The sequence below is a fragment of the Humulus lupulus genome, chromosome X, assembly GCF_963169125.1.
Source record: "Humulus lupulus chromosome X, drHumLupu1.1, whole genome shotgun sequence".
NCBI lineage: Eukaryota > Viridiplantae > Streptophyta > Magnoliopsida > Rosales > Cannabaceae > Humulus > Humulus lupulus.
The window spans coordinates 4,422,121-4,442,888 of NC_084802.1; the positions used below are offsets into that span (position 1 = coordinate 4,422,121).

Here is a 20,768-nt window from a genome sequence, read left to right on the forward strand (position 1 = left end):
GCCCACACAGCAAGCAGTCAGAATTCTTAATGATCCTATGCCTTTTGAGCCTGTCTTTGGTATTCAACCTGTCATGAACAACCAACCATAAAATGAAGCTATGTTTAGGTGTATTCAGTCTTCCCCAAACCACTTTGGTCCAATGAACCATGCCAAGATCAGTATGAATAATATTGTATCCATAGCTGATCTGATATCCCTCAGGTTTAACTTGCTGCATTGAGAATAGATTTTTAAATTTCTCTTTAACTTCCACAACTTTCTTCCAATACCAGCTACTTGAAACAGGGGCAATGTAACTCCACCAATCTACTTGTTTGATATAAACATGATGGACCAATTTAACCCAAAGGTCATCTTTCTTCTCAGCAATAGCTCAAATATACTTTCCAATAGCTGCAATGTTCCAGTCCCTACAATCCCTGAATCCTAAACCACCTGAGTTCTTCGAATTGCAAACTAGGTCCCAAGCTATACGACCTGGTCTGGTTGAAGAGGCCTGCCCTGTCCAAAGGAAAGCTCTACAAATGGCAGCAATCTCATTCAATACTTTTTTAGGAATAATCATAATCTTACTCCAGTAAGAATGAATTGAAAGAAGAACTGAATTGATCAATATAACCCGGCCAGCAAATGAAATATTTCTAGAGCTCCAGCATTTGATTCTAGCAAGCATCTTGTCAAGAAGAACCTCATAATCCTTTGCTGAAATTCGCTTGGAGCAGATCAGAATTCCAAGATATTTGAAAGGCAGAGCACTTCTACTATAACCCGAAGCATCAAGGATTCGTTGGACTTCATGCTCATTCATATTACTACAGTAGACAGCTGATTTAGTCTGATTTGGATATAGCCCAGAAGTGCTAGAAAAGAGCTGCAATCCTTGAAGCATATAATAGATAGATCTGAAATCTCCATGACAGAATAACAGAATATCATTAGCAAAGATAAGGTGATTAAGTTTGATCCCTTCACACCTAGCATGAAATTTAAAATCCTTTTTCCTTCCTACTCGATGCAAAATTCTTAAAAGATATTCCATCCCCAATACAAACAATAACGGAGACATAGGATCACCCTGCCGCAGCCCCCTCTTAGACTCAAAAAATCCATGGGAAGAGCCATTAAACATAAGCGAGAATTTTGGAGTGCGAACACACTGCATAACAAGCTGAATGAATTTACTTGGAAAATTGAAAGCTTCAAGCATTTCCTCAATAAAATCCCATTCAACCGTGTCATAAGCTTTCCGCAAATCAAGCTTAATCATACACTTAGGTTTCCCAACTTTCCTCGCGTAATGATGGACTAAATCTTGACAGATCATGATATTGTGAGCGATAGATCTCCCCTTGACAAAACCTCCTTGATTTTGAGCTACAATCACCGGAAGAACAGCCCTCAACCTTGTGCATATCAGCTTTGTGGCAGCTTTATAGAGTACATTACAGCAAGCTATGGGTCTATAATCACTCACATGTTTTGGGCATTTACTTTTCGGAATAAGAGTCAAAACAGTAGAGTTCAATTCTTTTAGAATTTTCCCAGAATGCAAAAAGGACAGTATAGCATCACATACTTCATCTCCAACTAAATCCCAATTATCCTGGAAGAAATAGCTGCAATATCCATCCGGACCAGGTGCCCTTGTTCCAGGTATCTCCCAAATGGCTTTTTTAACTTCCTCTTGACTATAAGGCAGCAACAGATTATTAGCTTGAGAATTAGTAAGGGTTGTACCCAGAGAAACTATTTTTGTAAGCACTTTATTCCTCACAACCATCTTACTGCCCAGTAACTTCTGATAATATTCCAGAAATGTTGCTGTGACCTTATCAGGCTGATCTATCCATTCACCCAATTCCGAAGTAATAGAGTAAATTCTATTCTGATTTCGCCTCTCTCTAATGCTAGCATGGAACAAAGCTGAGTTAGTATCACCATCCTGAATCCAATTAAGCTTAGCTTTTTGCTGCAAGAAAGAACAGTAAGATCTATGAATGACAGTGTATTTTTGACGAGCTTCATGCTCCAATTGAATAAACCTGGGATTTAGTGGATCCTTGTTCAATTGATCTTGACATTCAGATAAAGCATGCGAGGCCTCCAAGTCAGCAATATGAATGTCCGTAAATCCTTGCTTATTAATCACTCTCAAGGTACTCTTTAGTCTTTTAAGCTTCTGAACCACTTTGTACATCAGTGTGCCATCTATAGGACGAATCCAATCATTGTGCACCAGCTCTTGAAAACCAGGAAAGGACTTCCACATGCGAAAATATTTAAAAGGCTTCCTACCAGTGACTAAAACAGGTGATACAATGAGAATTGCTGGAGAGTGATCAAAGAGCCCCTCATTCATAAAGTGTACCTCTGCAGCTCCATAAGCATCCAACCACTTTTGATTAGCCAAGATTCTATCAATTTTCGAGTAAATACGATCTTGGCCCTGCTGTTTGTTATTCCAGGTATAAAAATTCCCACTAAACTTAACATCTTCCAATTGACAAATCTCCACACACCTCTGAAAAGAATGAGCCTTAGTATATTTAACTCTAGCACCAATACGCTCCTCCTTAAACATTATATCATTGAAATCTCCCAATACAATCCAAGGGTCTTCCATAGATAAGTCCTGCAGGTCCTTCCACAAAAGATTTCGGCTCTCTTCAACATTCATACCATACACAAAAGTTACAAAAAAATTGTCCTTATTCAAAATCGAACTAGCATGCATATGAATCATTTGACTAGAGCATTTTATAATAGCAACATTGAACACTAAAGGATTCCAACTAACTACAATGCGTCCACCCTTATGCCACGCATTATTCGAAGTAAAGCACTAGCCAGAAAAAACTCGAAGGTATAAAGCTCCCAAATTATGAGCTTTAACCCTCGTTTCAAGAAGACCAACCAAGCCAATCCCCTTAGAAAAAATCAGATTTTTCACTGCAAGCTGTTTATGATGGTTGTTGATCCCCCTGACATTCCAGCTCATTATTCTATCCATTTGGGAGAGAAGGAGCTCCCCCTCCTCCCTTAGATTCCTCTACAACCACTTGCGAACTATCTCCTGTCTCAAGGCCAAGAACTTGAAAAGTATTACTGATGATAGTATGCCGAGCCACCTCTGGGACCTGTTTAGCTTTATCTTTCGTTTTCCAGCCTTTAGAAACCGGTTGAAACCCATCACCATCTGTTTCGGGACCCTGTTCAGTGACTGGTCCATGCAAATTCAGATCCTGCTTCACAACCCATTCTTGTTTCTTACCTTCTTTCTTCCTACAGTTTTGAGTTGAATGCCCCATCCCCTTACAATGGTTACAAACCAGAGGTTTCCATTCATAAGAAATAGCCACAGAGCAAAATCTAATTCATTCTCAAAATAAATGAATTCTGGAAAGTCCTGTGTTAATGAGACTTCTATTAAAACCCTTGGAAAATTAAGCTTGTCCCTTCCTCTTGTTATCGAATCTACCATTAATGGCTTCCCTAATTGACCGACAATCTTATAGAGAGAGCGTTCTCCCCAATATTTCAGATCTAAATCATGAAGCTGAATCCAAGTGGGAACTCTTCTAATATCTTCTTTCTTGAAATCAGTAAACGCATCCCACGGTTTCATAACCACTGGTTTCTTATCAAAGAAAATAAAACCTCCTGTGAGTACATCATCCCTAGCTGTCATGGATACAAATCTAAAAATGAAAATGCCATGGGATAGTTGCTCAACCTTGTCTACCCCCTTAGTTTTCCAGATTCTTCGAGTAAACCCTTCCAGAACAGAGAGAGGAGGATTTGCCCCCAAAACATAACAAACTATAGAGGAACTCCAAAAGGATACTTCATCCTCAATATCATCCATGGTTATCTTAACTCCTCTACTATTTGATTTTTGCTTCTCACAATCAGCATCTGAGCTAGCAAATTTAGAGTTTAAATTTTGCACTATGTTTCCAGATCGCAAGATTGGAGGAGAAGGATACTTACCTTGCTGCACTTCCTGAGAACATTTTTGAGATGCTACTAAAAAATTCGAAAAAACATCCCGAATCTCCTGTTGACGATTCAATAAATTCAGAGTCGATTTGGGCGAGAGGATCTCCGAGCTAACCTCTGGACAATACTCCTCCCGAAGGATAGCCATCTCCTCATCCCGTTCAGTGTTCGCCTTTTCTATATCAGTATCCTCATCAGAGACATTGAGAGGATCAATGCCAAGTATAGCAGCCATAGATTTTGTTTTCTGAACATCCCCTGTAGAATTCGGACCTCGCTTTTTCCGTTTCTTCTGTGTCGATTTGAGTTTACCTTGCACCTTAACCCTCGTCTTTGCCATGGCACCAGCCCTCGAGCTGAGAACAGAGCAGAGAGTAAGAAAAACTCTATCTGATGGTTCGAACCTTTGTGAAAAAATGATTTTAATTTACATGCCATGCACGTTAAAATTATTTCGACAATTAGGGTTTTGAAATAAAACCTTAACGCCTATTTTTATTTATCCTGAATTTTCGCTGTGTAATTGGACGTCTAGGAGCTAGAGGTCGTCGAGGTGACGTAGCAAGTTGTTCGAGACACGTCAGTGGAAAAACGCACTGTTTAAGGTAAGAAAAGTGGACATCTGTGCACAGGGTGTACGTTATGCGTACAACTGTTCCCCATAATTTATATATATATAAATGATTTAAATATTTGATTTTAGATATATATTTTGCTAGAACAACTGTTCATTATTAAACAAGAAGCTCCATGGGAACCACAGCTACACCATGATTGTTTCTACTAATAAAATAAACATTACACAAAAGAAAGTGATTAATAATCATGTTTTCCGAGCTAGATTGGTAAATAATTGATATTTTGAGACATATATGATCCAATTTTTTCGAGTTGTAAATAAGACATAAGGGAACACAAAGAACAATGCGAAAACAACAAGGTTGAGTTTTATATAAAATATTCGAACCTCATCATATTAATCTAAATTTTTTAAAATCCCAATACAAATAAGAATGACTTAGCAAAATTATGAAGCTAAAACAAAAGTAACGAGTATATTCTAAATCATAATATAAAATACCAAAAGTTGAAATTAATGGAACCAAACTTGCTATTATCAGAAAACATAATGTACATATATATAACAAATCATTACAGAAACAATATATATATATATAAACAGAAAATTCACATGAGGCAAAAGCAAAAAAATAGTGAATGCATGGGACGATTCTCATCTCATTACAGACTAACGGCAGTTCACATGCAACGGCCATTAATACTTACATTTTTTTTTTTCAATTTTTTTATGTTTTAAAATTCTCAATAAAAGACCTGCATCAAAAAAATAGTAGTGTAAAATCATTGAAAATGCAGAATACAACATAACATACATACAGACAATTTTACTCAGAAAACCAAATTGTATTGACAATAATATTATGTGTCTAATCTTTTACATTATTAATTCAAGTGTTAATTTGTTAAACAAAACAGAACAAAACAAAAATTCTAAGTTTGTACAATTGAAATTAAAGTGTAACATATGGGATTTGTACCACATTGGTTGTAAGATGTTAAACCTCTCATTTTTAGCCTATATAATGTGTCTTGGGTTTTTAGTTTAAATCAAATCAAAAAATCTTTTTTTAAGGTATGCTTCACACCTTTTACCTGAAAAAAAATTGAAATAAGGGTAATCAAATAATCTAAGAAAGAGTAGCATGCATTTAAATATATTCACTGCTTATTATAAAGTGATTTTTCTCACAGCCACCAAAAAAATGCACCCCATATAATTAAAATACACAAATCAAGAAAAAAAGAAAAAGATGCATAATCAAACAATAGATGATGAGTACTTTCAAACAATAGGAGGAGCTGGCCATGGCATCAAGAAAAAGATGCATAATCAAACAATGCATTATCCAAATTTGACTTAAAGTTCAGTAACTAATTCTCTCTCATTTCCCACTCTTGTTAATATATCTTCTTCATATAACCAAGCCATCTCAACAAACACAAAACTATATACAGCCCAACATTAAATTTTCATATATATATATATATATATATATAAGAGTTAACCAACATGATTACAACTTTAGTAAATATATCTTAAATTAAAGCCTCACCGAGATGATAATATATAAATTGTTGTTTTGTTTACTTGATTATTAATGTAATGTGAAGTCAAGGACATTTCTACAAACACATGGACTGCATTGCATTACGTAAATTAACAAGAAAGAGCAACTGAATAAATAATGTGCTAATATATAATTAACTAATTTAGTAGTATATATATATATATATATTTATATATATAAAGCTTACCCAAAGATAAAGTAGAGGAACTAATTTTGTGCTAGCTTGGACGTACGGGAGAGGCTCTTGGTGATTTTTTTTTCCATTGCAGCAGAGGTGGTAGGCTTCTTATTTTTTTTTATTTTTTTATTTCAAAGCAAAGCTTCATCTTGAGCTTGAGCAAAGAAATTTAGAAGTTGGGACATTTTGGTGGGAGAGAGGTTTAGGGAGAAAAAGGGATATAAATGAACAAGCATGTGGATCGGAAGGAAGGCAGTGTTTGATATTATTATGAGAGTGATATTATTATGAGAGTAGAGTGAAAGCTAGGCTAGGCAGTAGGCAGTAGGCAGTAGGCAGTGGCGGTGTTAAGGCTTGTACGTACAAGAGGCCAGGCCAGGCAGGCTGTGCTGTGCACCGTTTTGGTTCACACCATCATCATCATGCACTTTTAAATAAGGAAATTTGAGTATTGATGCATAAAATGAGGTCATTTAACAAAATCATTCCATGCTAATTAAACATCACTATTTTATGTTAGTATTCTCTTAAATTCCCGAAATACCCCAAACATAAACTTCCCTATCTTCTTCTCATATTCTCTTCTCCGTCTCTCTCTCTCACCTTTTCTCTTCTCTCAACCTCACTCAAAAAAACAAGGCAGCCACTATGTATTCTCTCGATTTATAATGATTTTGGAGCTTTTCCAATATGAGATTCAAAGTTGTTATTTGGGCAAGTTTTGAATCCTATCAAGGTAAGAAATTCCATTTGGGGTTTGGGATCTAGTGCTACAAATCTTATGGGTAAGTATATTTTCGTTATATGGACGTCGATAGATCCTCATTCATTTAAGTAAATAGTTCACCTCAATTTGGCTCGATGGACCTCGATAAGTCCATAAGAATTTAATTAGATAGGCCACCTTGATGGACCTCGACATTCCGAGAATAATTGAACTAGAAAGATTACCTCAATTGTTCTCTACTTGCCTCGATGGACCTCGATAGGTACTCATGCATTTACTTTGGAAACCACATCGATAGAAAATGATAAACCTCGACATGCCTCGATGCTTGATCTCGACTTACCTCGATTAAGCTCGATGGAACTCGATGTTTTGCAGTTATGTTTTGTCTTATTATTTTGTTATAATATTAACTTTTGACCCTTTTTTTCAATACAGATTCGATTGTTTCCATATTTTTTATGTTGCATACAATGGTGTTTGGGAACTAGAAGATAGGGATTGGATTTTTAGGGATGCTGAAAATCAAGTTCTACCTTTGGAGAAGGGTGTGACGTACGAGCAACTGTTTGACATTTTGTACGATGAGCTTGAAACTTGAGGTCCCGTACACATGCATCTCACAACCCTTCAAACCTACGGTTATGATAAATGATAGGCATGTTCGTGCATTCATTGGGTTAGCATCGAAATTTGTTGAGAAGATGATTCCTCTGCATGTAACATTGGTTAAGAAGGACTGTTTATGAAATGCAGCGGCCTCTCCCAGCGTTAATAAATAGGTTCAATTTGAAGAGAACCTTTCTCCCCTATGTCCTGGTTTTAGGGGAACTCAAAGTGAGGTTGGTTCAATTTGCAAGATGCTCTAAATAACTACAATATACACGATCATAAAAAAATTTGTGCTGAAAATATTTCCCGAGCCAAAAACTAGGGGGGCCAAGGTGCACCGGTGTGTCCCTTTTTGGGGGTGCACCAGAGAAATACCCTATATATCTATAAGAATTTTCTTAAGTAGGGGTATCACTTTTGCCCCTACTGTAGGGGCATTTTCTATTTTCGACACTTGGAAAAATTATAACCAATTTTTTTTTTTTGCATATTGGCGTGTATTATAGTTATAACAATCATCCAACCAATTTTAGAGAAATTTTGAATAGGGTAAATACTCATTTGGTACCCTATATTTTATTGAATATTTTGATTCATTCGTTAAGGTCTCTTAATATAATGAGACTAGTAAATTTTGTTTTGGAGATTCAATATCATGAATGACTGGGAACATAATTTACAATAATAGAATCTATGCTTTCCTAACATATCGAATATTGGTTCCTGTTGACGCGGTTCTTCGGCAACAGATAATTATATGAATAAACGAGAATGATTAATGCTAGATAATGAACCGTAATATGTAAATATTTATGTGTCAAACTGGCGAGAATAGTTTAGGGGGAAGGTTATAACTCCTTTCCTTTTACGTGGTTCGAAGGTTAAAATCATTATAGTCCACCAATCTATTTTATTGATATATCTCTGGTATTCCTTACAGGGTGTTTCTTCACAAATTAAAAAACCAACCCTTTGCAATGCCTAGGGTCTCCATATTTATAGGGAGAGGATTCAGAGTACTTCAATCTTGTTTTGCTATTGTACGAGGACCAGCACATTTTTGGCAAAGAGATGTTCTCAAAGATATTATGTATGCATGCATCATATTGCACAACATTATTGTCGAGGATGAAAGAGATGCATATGAGAGTTTGTTTGATTTTAATTATGATGACGGCCCTGTCAACACCCCAATGGTTGAAGTATTGCATAGACCTATTTCTGACTTCCCGACACTGCTTCAAAGAAATGTTGAAATTCGTGATAGAAACATTCATCGCAATCTTCAGGCGGACTTGGTAGAGCACATATGGTCAAAATTTGGAAATCATTTTAATTAGCGTTTTTTTAATTATGTTAGATAGATTAATTATGATTATGTCATTTTATAAGCTCCTTTAAATTTTGTCTAATTTAAATTTGATGTAATATTTATTTATATTAATATATGAATTTAAAAAATTTAGTGTGACAATATTTATAATTTCAAAATAATATATTAAATAATAATATGTGGGGCCATAGTTGACAACTTTTGGGGTGGCTTAGCATTGGAGCATTTTTATGAAAAAAGTTGCCAAAAGTGATGTGGATGAGAGAGAAAATAAAAAATTATATTTTGGGATGATTTGGACATGTTAATCAACTAATGGGGTAGCCACCATTGGAGTTGCTCTTATAGACTAACAGCAGTTCACATGCAACCGCCATTAATACTTACATATTTTTTTTCAATTTTGTTATATTTTAAAATTCTCAATAAAAGACGTGCATAAAAAAAAATAGTAGTGTAAAATCATTGAAAATGCAGAATACAACATAACATACTGTTGACTGTGTTTTTAGCCAACGACGTGAGAACGTCAAATACGACAAACCTTCAAGAGAATTTAAATAACACAAACAGTTTAATCAAGAAAAGTAAATAACACAAGAGATTTTATAGTGGTTCAGCCCCGATTGTCGGTAATAGCCTAATCCACTTAGAGTTGTGATTTATAGATCTGTACTCAAGATCAGATGGATTTAGCCAACTGAGTTTCTTCAGTACAGATTGCAAAAATACAAAAATCTTTTCAAATACCAGCAATTTCTCTCTCTAGAATACTCAGACCCAAATTTTCTCTCTCTAGAAAGAAGAAGCAGCAGAAGCCCCTCTCTAATCCCATAAGCCCTCTATTTATAGGCTTAGGGTCATACATCTGATATCCCCTAGAATCGGGATATTTTATTATATTTATTACATTTAAATTACAAAAAACATTCAAAATGTAACCAAACCCCCAATTTGTGGGAAGAATGAGAGATTCCTGCGTATCTTGTTGAAGCTGTTTCAGGTAATCTTGACTTAGTCCTCCTCTAGCTAGTTGATCCACCTCTCCTACTGACCACTCATGCAAGTGCTGGTCGGACATGTGCATGGTGGTAGGACAAACATTTGTTGGTCGGACGTGCATGGTGGTAGGACATGCACTTCTCTCCTCTAACATGACACTCTCCTCTAGCATGCCATGTTTCTCCTCGGACCAAATTCTTGGGGTCTCCTAGGACCACTCTCTTGGGGTCTCCTAGGACCACTCTCTTGGGTTCTCCTCGGACCAAAGTCCCTTGGGCTCTCCTCGGACCACATCCTTGGGGTCTCCTAGGACCACTCTCTTGGGGTCTCCTAGGACCACTCTCCTTTAGCTCTCCTAGGATGCATTCTCCTTAGCCTCCTAGGATGCACTCTCCTTAGCTTTCCTCGGACCAAGGTGCATGTTGCTATATTTTAATACACGCAAGTGCACGTATCATACAAGTAGTACTCACACAGGTGAGGTTGAACCCAAGGGAATTGCAGTCAAGTACTAACCAAATTGGATTTATATTTCTATTTGGCGACAATAAAATTTGATTTTTAAATTAAATTGTAGAAAACACAACAAGCAAAACAACAAATAAAAAAAATTAAGGGTTTAACAATGGATGTGAAGATAGGAATATGATTTCAATTGCTTCGATTACCCAATTGTTAACACTAGTTAACTATTCTTCTTCTTTCAATGAGATGACAGATTATAAAATCACCTAAACTCTTTTCAGATCATTTAGGTACTAAATTGCATTGTCAACTATTGCATTTCTGAGATAGTACAACAAACAATTCGCATTAAGCAATAATCTACAAGTCACATAAGCTATCCGAATACTTTCGTTTCGCATCAAAACTTATGTTCATTCATTTAGGGCATTCCTAATATTCACTTTTCAGATTTCACATTAGGATCATGAATCATGCTTAAGGTGATCAATCTCAAACATACATTAAGCACAAAGATGAACAAATCTCATAAACAAGGAAGAAGAAATAATCAAATAGCATTAACCATGGGATAATCTCAGTCAATATCCATCAAATCCCTAAATAGGAGTTTAGTTCATAATCTCAATATTCATATCCATAATCAAATTAAACATAAACAATAACATAGGAAATTAAAGAAAAAGAGAATGAAACTAGATGGGGAATTGTCACAGATCGCCCACGCTTGCTCCAAAGTTCGTCTTCTCTTGTTTTTTCTCTCTTTCTTTCTGTCTCCTCTCCCAAAATCGTGATCCCTTTTTCAGAATGAAGACCTCATTCTATATCCTCCCAAAATGACGAAATTGCCCTTAAAAATTCTGAGGTGTACGGACGCCAGCGCCGCAGCGCCAATTCCTGCGCCGCGGCCCTACTCGGAAAATGCCAAATCTCGAGTTTCTGGAAAGGGGCTCGCCGCGGCTCTAATACGCAAGAGCGCCGCGGCCCTAATTAAAATTTCAGCACAATCCACCCCAAATGCTTGATTTCTACACAATCCACTCCAAATGTCCAAAACATATGCTTAACCTGAAATCAAGCAAAAACAAGCATAAATCCGCTCCAAAAACACAAGAACCATTAAAAAGACACTGATAAAGACACTTAAAAAGGTAGGCTAAAATTAGCCTAACCGTGCACTTGGCTTGGTTATGAAATCTTTCAAGTAGTCCAAATTCTTCGTTAGTCTAGCGGGTCCCTTTATCACAACTCTGTGGAGTCAATGTATTTATTGACTATTAACGTGTCTTTTACTGACCATGCATTGCCACTTGTCACATTTATTGCCACGTCATTAATCTCCATTTTTGGGGATAACACATACATACAGACAATTTTACTCAGAAAACCAAATTGTATTGACAATAATATTATGTGTCTAATCTTTTACATTATTAATTCAAGTGTTAATTTGTTAAACAAAACAAAACAAAACAAAAATTCTAAGTTTGTACAATTGAAATTAAACTGTAACATATGAGATTTGTACCACATTGGTTGTAACAGGTTAAACCTCTCATTTTTAGCCTATATAATGTGTCTTGGGTTTTTAGTTTAAATCAAATAAAAAAATCTTTTTTTAAGGTATGTTTCACACCTTTTACCTGAAAAAAAATTGAAATAAGGGTAATCAAATAATCTAAGAAAGAGTAGCATGCATTTAAATATATTCACTGCTTATTATAAAGTGATTTTTCTCACAGTCACCAAAAAAATAATGCACCCCATATAATTAAAATACACCCCATGTAGTAGTGTCGCTGTGGAATCAGATTCAGCAACGGCGTGGAATTGGCTAACCATGTGATGGAAGAAGCCAGAAAGTGTAAAAAGTGGGGGAAGACAAAAGATGTTTTTTGAAGAGGTTGGGTAGTGATAAAGAACATTTAGCATAGTCTTTCTTTAGGTTTCTTTTATTGGTTATTGGAGTTTTATAAGTAGGGCTTGAATGTTTTCGTACATTAATTAATGTTAATGATTCTTATTTGTGCATCTTCTTTAATCTTTGTGTCACTTCTTCATATATACATAATAATGTTCAGTTAGTTTCTTCAATTTTAGTTGTGTTCGACTTCGTTTGTACCCTATTTTTTGTTGCTCCTTTCGTCTTCGTACCGGGGCTCTCAAAGACTTTCCTGGCGCTTTCATAATATTTCGGTTATTCCTTTTCCCGGTGTGTACAAAAGCGCCAGCAAAAGATTATAATTAAAGAAACCAAAAAGAAAAGAAAAGAAAAGAAACGAAACGAAACGAAACGATGTCGTTTGGAATGTGGGCTGGGTCACATTCCCGGAAGGACAATTTCGTAATTTTCCCACTGTGTGCATCCTTGTCATTTCTTTTTCTTTTCCTTTGATGGAATATTGGATATGTATGACTTCCAATGGAAATAAAATTCATAGTTTCTCCTGTTTGAGTTTTTGTGAAATCACAACATGAAAATAATGTTAAGTGAATAAATAACGGCTCGGATTAAGTTATTTATTTAATTAAAAATTATTATTATTATTATTATTATTATTATTATTATTATTATTATGAGCATAATAGTAATAATAATATGTTTGAAATCATTTTATCATATTATGTGTAATTTTTGGTTTGCCATAATATTAAATATTTGAATTTTACGAAAAGACCATAATACCCTCAAGTTTGGGATTGGTTTAAGGGGCATTTTAGAGACCTTATTTATTTTGATTTAACATGATTAAATATTTTGAAAATGAGCTAAATTTTCGAAATTTAACTGATAATATCGACCAAGGCGGCTGTGGCGTGATTCTTTGTGCCTTAGGGTCGTTTTGGACTGCTGGAACACGTGTGGGAAGTTTCCAAGTGGTTTGGAACGTTGGGGTAGCCGGAATCGAAAGAAACAACCTCGCTAGCGCCGAAGAAGACGACAACTCCGGCGAGAGCTCCGACGAACCCGATCTGGGTGTTTACTAAGGTGTTTTTTTTTGTATTTCAATCTTAAAAATTAGTACATTAATTTTAGAGCATTTTCCAACTGGTTTCATATTTTTATGATTTTTCTTTGAATTATTATGATTTATTGAAGTTTAAATAAAGATTAATTATTAAAAATATTTATATTGTTCAGAAAAATATTATTTTATGTTTCAATGATATCCGTATGATTTAGAATGGCTTTGTATGTTTAGATTTAAGTTTTGATCGTATTTGATAATTTTCTTCAATTATTTGCTTTTAAATATGTGATTTAAGAAAATAAATGTGGAAAATTATTTAAAGTATTATAAAAATTCTGAATTTTTTTGTATATGTTTAAAATGAGATTCTAAGGCTCTCTATAATTTTATTTCGAATTTGTATCATTTATGTAATTTTCATTATTTATTTGGCTTATATATTTTAAATATGAAAAATATTAATGCTACTGTTATGAACCCTATGTAATTTTTGTGTGTTACTGTAGGGTGTAGAAACCGATCTGTATAGTTAGATTCTAGTTTTAGTCAGTTATGAATTTTTCTTTATTTAATTAGTTTTTATATTAAATTAATTAAGAAAAATAGTTATTTTGCCCAGAAAATTCTAAAATAATTTTTATAAGTTTATTTTAGATTTTTAAAACAGTTCTGTATGTTAGTTTGATTTTTGGGCTGGTTGTGTAGTTATTTCTATTATTTGGGTTTTATTTGAGAAATTGAGGAAAAATAATTTATAAATGTTAAAATTATTTTTCTGGTGTTATATGAGTCTTTACATATTAATTAGGGGTTTGACGAGTTGGTTGTTAAATTTTGTTGTCATATGATAATCTTTAGAAATTGTTGGTCTATTATGTAATTGTGATATTAAATGGCATTTTGGTAATTTTCACATAAAAAGCATACATATGAATTCATGCGATACGTTATAAACATCAGCGTTTGTGCATGTGACATGATGGTTTGAACCTTTGTGAAAAAAATGATTTTAATTTACGTGCCATGCACGTTAAAATTTCATGGTTAAATTATTTCGGCAATTAGGGTTTTGAAATAAATTCTTAATGCCTATTTTTATTTATCCTGAATTTTCGCTGTGTAATTGGACGTCTAGGAGCTATAGGTCGTCGATGTGACGCAACAAGTTGTTTGAAACACAGCGGAAAACGCACTGTTTAAGGTAAGAAGAGTAGACATCTGTGCACAGGGTGTACGTTATGCGTATAACCTTGTTTTCTTATTTGTTAGTTATGTAATTATATTTGTGACTTGAATTGTTGCATTAGGTTGACTAGCATGAGGATAGTGCTAGGGATTTTAGTTAGTAGACATGCTTAGATGATAGAGTAGGCGTGCTACTAGATTTTAGCTGCTTGTGTGAGTATATCACTTGTATGAATTATCTTGGGTGTGTATAACTCAGGATAATAGGATGCAACCACGGAACTGCCGAGTATGAGTATAGGGCAGGCAGGGCAACGATGTCTCGAGGGAACGACCGAGTGTGAGTACAGCGCAAGCTAGACTATGTGCCACCGTGGGAATGCCGAGTGTGAGTACAGCGCAGGCAAGGCATATTACATTTCATGTCTGATCAACATGATTTGTTAGTATTTATGTGTGTGAGTGTAACACACATTATGTTAGTGTGATATGGTGCTTATATATCACACGATTATTATTATGCTTATGATGTTTATTTATGTTTAGTTGAAAGTTTATGTTTTCTTGTTTGGGGAGTTATGTATTACATAGCTCGTCTTACTGGGCGTTAGCTCACGGGTACTCTGTGTGCAGGTAAAGGCAAAGCAAAGCAGTGAGTGGTGCGGACTCGAGGCATGGACAGAACATGTTAGAGGCTGGGCTCCAGTTATTTTATGTTTTTAGAAATAAATGTTACATTTTTAATTTTTCAGACTTGAACGATTATTTTCTTTATGTTGTTGTTATTAAATCTAGCGTCCAACATTTTTATTTTTAAATAATGAGATCTTATTGACTATTTAAATTTTAAATAAATATTTTCTTTTAGTGTCTTAAAGTGTTTATTGTTTATTATTTTTTTAAACGAACTCCCTAAGTAACGTCTCGGGAAATCGGGGCGTTACAATGACAAATTGAGAGACCTTTGTTCTAGCGTCATTATAGTTGGTTAGTTTTTTCTTTCTATCGTACTTTCTCTGTTTTAAACTATCTTAGCTGCTAGAGATTTTAAACTGGTAGACGCAGATGTCAACAATGAGAGTGTTGACGCGTTTCTTCGCCAACAGGTAATTAAGAAAATAAGAGAATGAGATTAGTGCTAAGTGTTGAACCGAAATAGATGAGTGATCTTAATGTAATATGATAATGTAAACACTTTTTTTAGATGGTTCAAATGTTAAAATCCCTCTACTCCACCAGCCACTATTATTGCTATATTTCTGGTATTCTTTACAAGGTATTTTGTTACACCATAGAATCCAACCCTTTGCAACTCCCAGCCTTTCCATATTTATAGGAGAAGGCACCTGGGGGTTGGTAAGGGGGGGTCATCCCGTGACCTTCTTACCCATCATGTCACTTCTGTGACATTCATGATTAATTCATAAAACCTGACACATGAAGTGTGGTCTAATCAATAAAAATGGAGATAATGGGCCGCACGACCCATCTCAATCGTGGGTGCCTGAACACGCACGTTCCTGCTGCATGTCCGAGAATTCAGGGATATATCAGACACGTGATGTCTGATATATGCACGTTTACATTGCGTGGTTGACTTTATAAAATGTCATAGCTTCCAACTCCAGCTCGAGCCTCGAGCTGGACACCTTCGTGGCCTGCGGTCTTCATAATCCTGACTCGGCCTTGATTAGTCTTGATAGACCTTTGGCTACCTCAAGCTAAAGGGATAGGACCTAACAACAGCAGCTCTGGCCACGTGGGATCCACGTGGTTGATATAATTACGCCATATTTCAGCTCGCTAATAGCCAGTGGAAAATTAGGGCGTACAGAGAGACTACTCAAGAAATGCGGATGCAAAAATGGAGAGCTTGTAGAAATAGTTTTGGTTACTTTCCCAAGTATTTGATTTGGAAATAAAAGAACACCATATAATTTGTTATTGGCTCACTAAGATTATTACTATTATTAATTTTATAATTTGGCTCAAGAAATGCCTTTTTTTTTTTTATGTCATTATTGTTTGTAACATTTTGAAAAAATAATTATCCTGATATTTTTTTTAAATTACTTTTGCTGGCGAATGGTGTAGTCATATATTTATTTAGAATACACTTTTCTCAGCGCATGAAAGCAAATGTACTTAGGTTGCTTTTGTTGGCGCTTTTTTTTTTAGTTTTAGACAAAAATTTACCAGCGTGATTTTTTTGCCGGTGCAATTATGCGTCGATAAAATTGATTTTTGCTAGCGCAATTTCAAAAAATAAAATATTATCGTCTAATTATTACCGATGATTTTTTTTCCCATCAAAAGTACAAAGTCTTTTGTCAGCACAAAAAAGGCGCTTGAAAAAACCTAATGTAATAAATTATATCGTCATTATAGTTTCGTTACGTTCTTAATGTAATAAATTATGCTTAATGCTCAAAGTTGTACCTAAAGAGTTATATAAGGTGGTTATGTATATATAAATTTATTTGTATAATTTGGAATTTTTTTTAGGTTTTGCTCCTATCAATAGGAGCATTTTTGTTTTGACACATGAAGAAATTGTAACCTAATATATTTAAATAAGGCTATTTAGGAATTTTACCCCTCGAACTATGACATATATATTATTGTGCATTCTAATTTTTTTGAGCCGTTAAAAATTACCCTCAAACTATTCACAGTGTTGTAAAGTGAAACTTATGTTAAGTTTATTCTGTGTGGCTAACAGATTGCTGACGTGATTATTTAGTCACTGACTTGTTATTGTCACGTTAGCGTCATGCGTATAAATTAAAATAAAATATATATTTCTAATAAAAAATTGAAACTAAAAAATATATATTCTTATAACATAGAATAAGTTGTTTTATTTATCTATATCTGCAATTGTATCAAGATAGGTTTACTCTATTTCTAATATCCAATGTAATAAGTTTTGATATGCATTGATATATGACTCTTGTACGAAAAAGGTTCCTATAGATATACTGATATTCATTATTTAGCTGAGATGAAATATTGTCTTTTGTTTTTACTTTTCATATTAGCTGAGATCTTTTTTTTTAGTTTATTAAATAAGGTATACATATATAAATTTATGTGTATAAATATCAAAAGTAGACATTCGACCAGATAAATTTTAAAAGCTGAAAGAATTTGGTAATTTTATAATTAATAGACTTTTGTTTTATTATTTTCAGTTTTAAAATATATCTAAGATTTTTAAAAATTGCATTAAATTTAACTCTCAATTATTTTTTTTATAAATTAATATCTTATCATTTTTTTAATATTAAAAACAAAAGAAAATGATTTTTTTTTCACATTTAGTTTTAAAAAAAACTCCCAATAATAATAGCTATTGAGTCCTAAATTAAAATTGACTAAATAAGGTATAATTTAAAAATAAATATAATATTTAGCCTAAAACAATCCGGTGGCAATTTAAATTCTAATTATAATTTTTATAGGTAATATCAGAAATTTTAAAATAATAAGTAAAAGATAAATATCTGATTAGTTAAATGAGATACCTAATTTAAATCATACATTTTAAAATATAAAGTAAAAGATAAACATCTAATTATTTAAATGAGATACATAATTTAAATTTGGTTAAAAATAGAATATGTTCTTTTTATCTATATATATGTCGATTCATTATTAATTTCATCAACTAATAAATTTTAATTTCTTTCTCAGTATATAAATAAGGCTAATATATACTTTCGAAGACTCAGGTCAAAAGAAAAGCAAAGCAAAAGGAGAGAGCAAATTAAAATGGATCCAGGTACGTACGTAATCGAATAATGTTGTTGTCTTCCTTTAATATATTTTCTACATGATTGAATAAAAAACCCTAAATTTACACATTGAGATTTGCAAGGATTTTCAGATATATAAATATTATATGTATATATAGCATATTTATGTTCATTTATTTCTTACTGTGCAGCAAGTATGGTGTTTTCCAATTTAATAGTTGTTTGAATTCATTAATTAATTGTTGTCCGATTTGCATAGAATTCGAATATTACACTAAATTTCTTTTAGTAAATTTTGAACAAATTTCACCAACTACATGAAATTGATTAAGAGACTAATTCTATTACTCTATCTTTCCAGATTGGGCAGATCTTCCCAACCACATTTTGGACTTAATTTTTGAGAAGATGAAAACAACAAAAGATTGTTTAACATTTGGTGCTATTTGTATCAAATGGTACCACATATGCTTACACAATCGAACTAAGCTAATCAAATTGAATCGTCATCAGGAACCAAAGCTTTTGTTTCCTAATGAAAGCAAAGCTAATGATTCTTGGCGTGTGTATAGCATAAACTCGCAACACAAAAAATCTTTACAGTCGAAACTGTTACTCCCTTCATACGACAAACCCTTTGCAGGGTCATCGGAAGGGTGGTTGGCCACCCTTGATAAAAATTTAGCAGTGACACTATATAAGCCATTCCTGGAGAATAATAATGAAACAAGTATCGTTCACCTTCCTCCATTGTTTCCTCCAACGGATTTATCACATTTAGAGCGCATATTTGATCATCGTGACGTTTATCTCCTGAAGTTCACAACATTCACACCTGATCCAATATCAAATCCGAACGATTTTATCATGGTAGTGTTATATGGAGAACTGTGCCACTTGGCATATATCAGAACTTCTAAAGACGCTGCTACGTGGATTCATGTAGCTTCTTCATCTGATATCTGTTTCGATGATGTCATATACTACAATAACAGATTTTATGTTCTACTTTATGAAACGGGTGGACTTGCTTCTCTTGACGTTTCTTATGATTCGTCTCAGCCAAATTTAAAGATGATTGTTAGTGATACTCCAAAAAATTATAACAGAAAGGATCGTTATTTTTGTTATAAGACATATTTGGTGGAGTCGTATAAAGGAGAACTTTTGCAAGTTCAGAGGTACCGTGAAGACTGTGACGATCATGTGACAAAAGAATTTGAAGTTTTCAAATTTAGTTTTGATCGGTGTGAGTGGGTTAAAATAAATTATTTAGAAGAGGAAGCTTTGTTTGTAGGTGATAATACATCAATATCTGTCGATACTTCGTCAAGTTCTTCGCAATGCAAGAGTAATTGCATATACTTTGTTGATGACAAAGATACTACCAGTTTTGGTAGTGGACCTAAAGATATGGGAGTATACAATCTCAAAACTGGTAGTTTGTTACGTCGTTTCGATATTGATGAGAAACTCTTTACTACAATGGGCGGAAGAATACCTATTTGGGTTCTACGCACTGTATTCAATACAAACCGGAGTGTGAAAAGGACGAGTTTCTAACAATCTTATTCTTACTATTTTTTTGTTTAGGATCTTTTTTCTAGGAAGGAAATGATGTGTATTGAATAATTAAGATTTTAGTTATTTTCTTTTTGTTAATTTCAAGTTTTCTCTTGTCTATTGATTATTGGAGAATTGATATAAGTGTTCTTGAAGATTTGGTAAAAAAAATTGATAAAAAGTTAATTTCTGACTTTATATTTAAGATTTTGTCTATTATCCAGTTTTAAAATTTGAATTTAATTAAAAAATATTCACTGATGACAATGTGTCCCCAGTTAGTCATATTATGTAATTTTAAATTAATTAGCAGCTAATGGATCAAGCTTGCCTTTGCCTCTCTATAATTCCCTACTCCTTAGCATTATACAAGCTCATCACATCATCAGAGATCAACATGGTGTTAATTGCAGCATTTAAAAAACATTAATCGACTTTGGTTAATTATGATACTCTTCAATATATAGTTTTTATCTGTTAACGAAATGCCCATTTACTATAGCTGGTTGCTCTGGTGGCCAAGTCAATATTTAGAGCATTATCTAAATACGCTCAACTAGGTTTTGCATATATTATAGCACCTAATGTATATATATATATATATATATATTATTATGAAATTGAGAAAAGCAAATTGCAATGTATTTTCAAAGCATTTGATAGCAGATGTGTCTACCTCCTAATTAAGTTGGGGTAAAGCTTCTAAACCAGACGGCCATTATGATCCAAAACACCTCCCAAAACTATAAACAAGAACATGCAAGCAATGTATTATTAGAGATATTTTGAAGATTTATCGTATAAATATTTTTTGTTTTGTA

The 20,768-nt window shown here is 33.8% G+C and overlaps 1 protein-coding gene across 1 annotated transcript; it reads left to right on the forward strand.

The window, feature by feature from the left end:
* The first annotated feature begins 18,400 nt into the window (after nucleotides 1–18,400).
* On the forward strand, nucleotides 18,401–19,947 carry LOC133804599 (putative F-box protein At5g55150). Its single transcript, XM_062242744.1, has 2 exons — nucleotides 18,401–18,410; nucleotides 18,746–19,947. Exons 1-2 carry the CDS (start codon nucleotides 18,401–18,403, stop codon nucleotides 19,945–19,947), a joined length of 1,212 nt encoding a protein of 403 aa, XP_062098728.1.
* The last annotated feature ends 821 nt before the right edge of the window (nucleotides 19,948–20,768 follow it).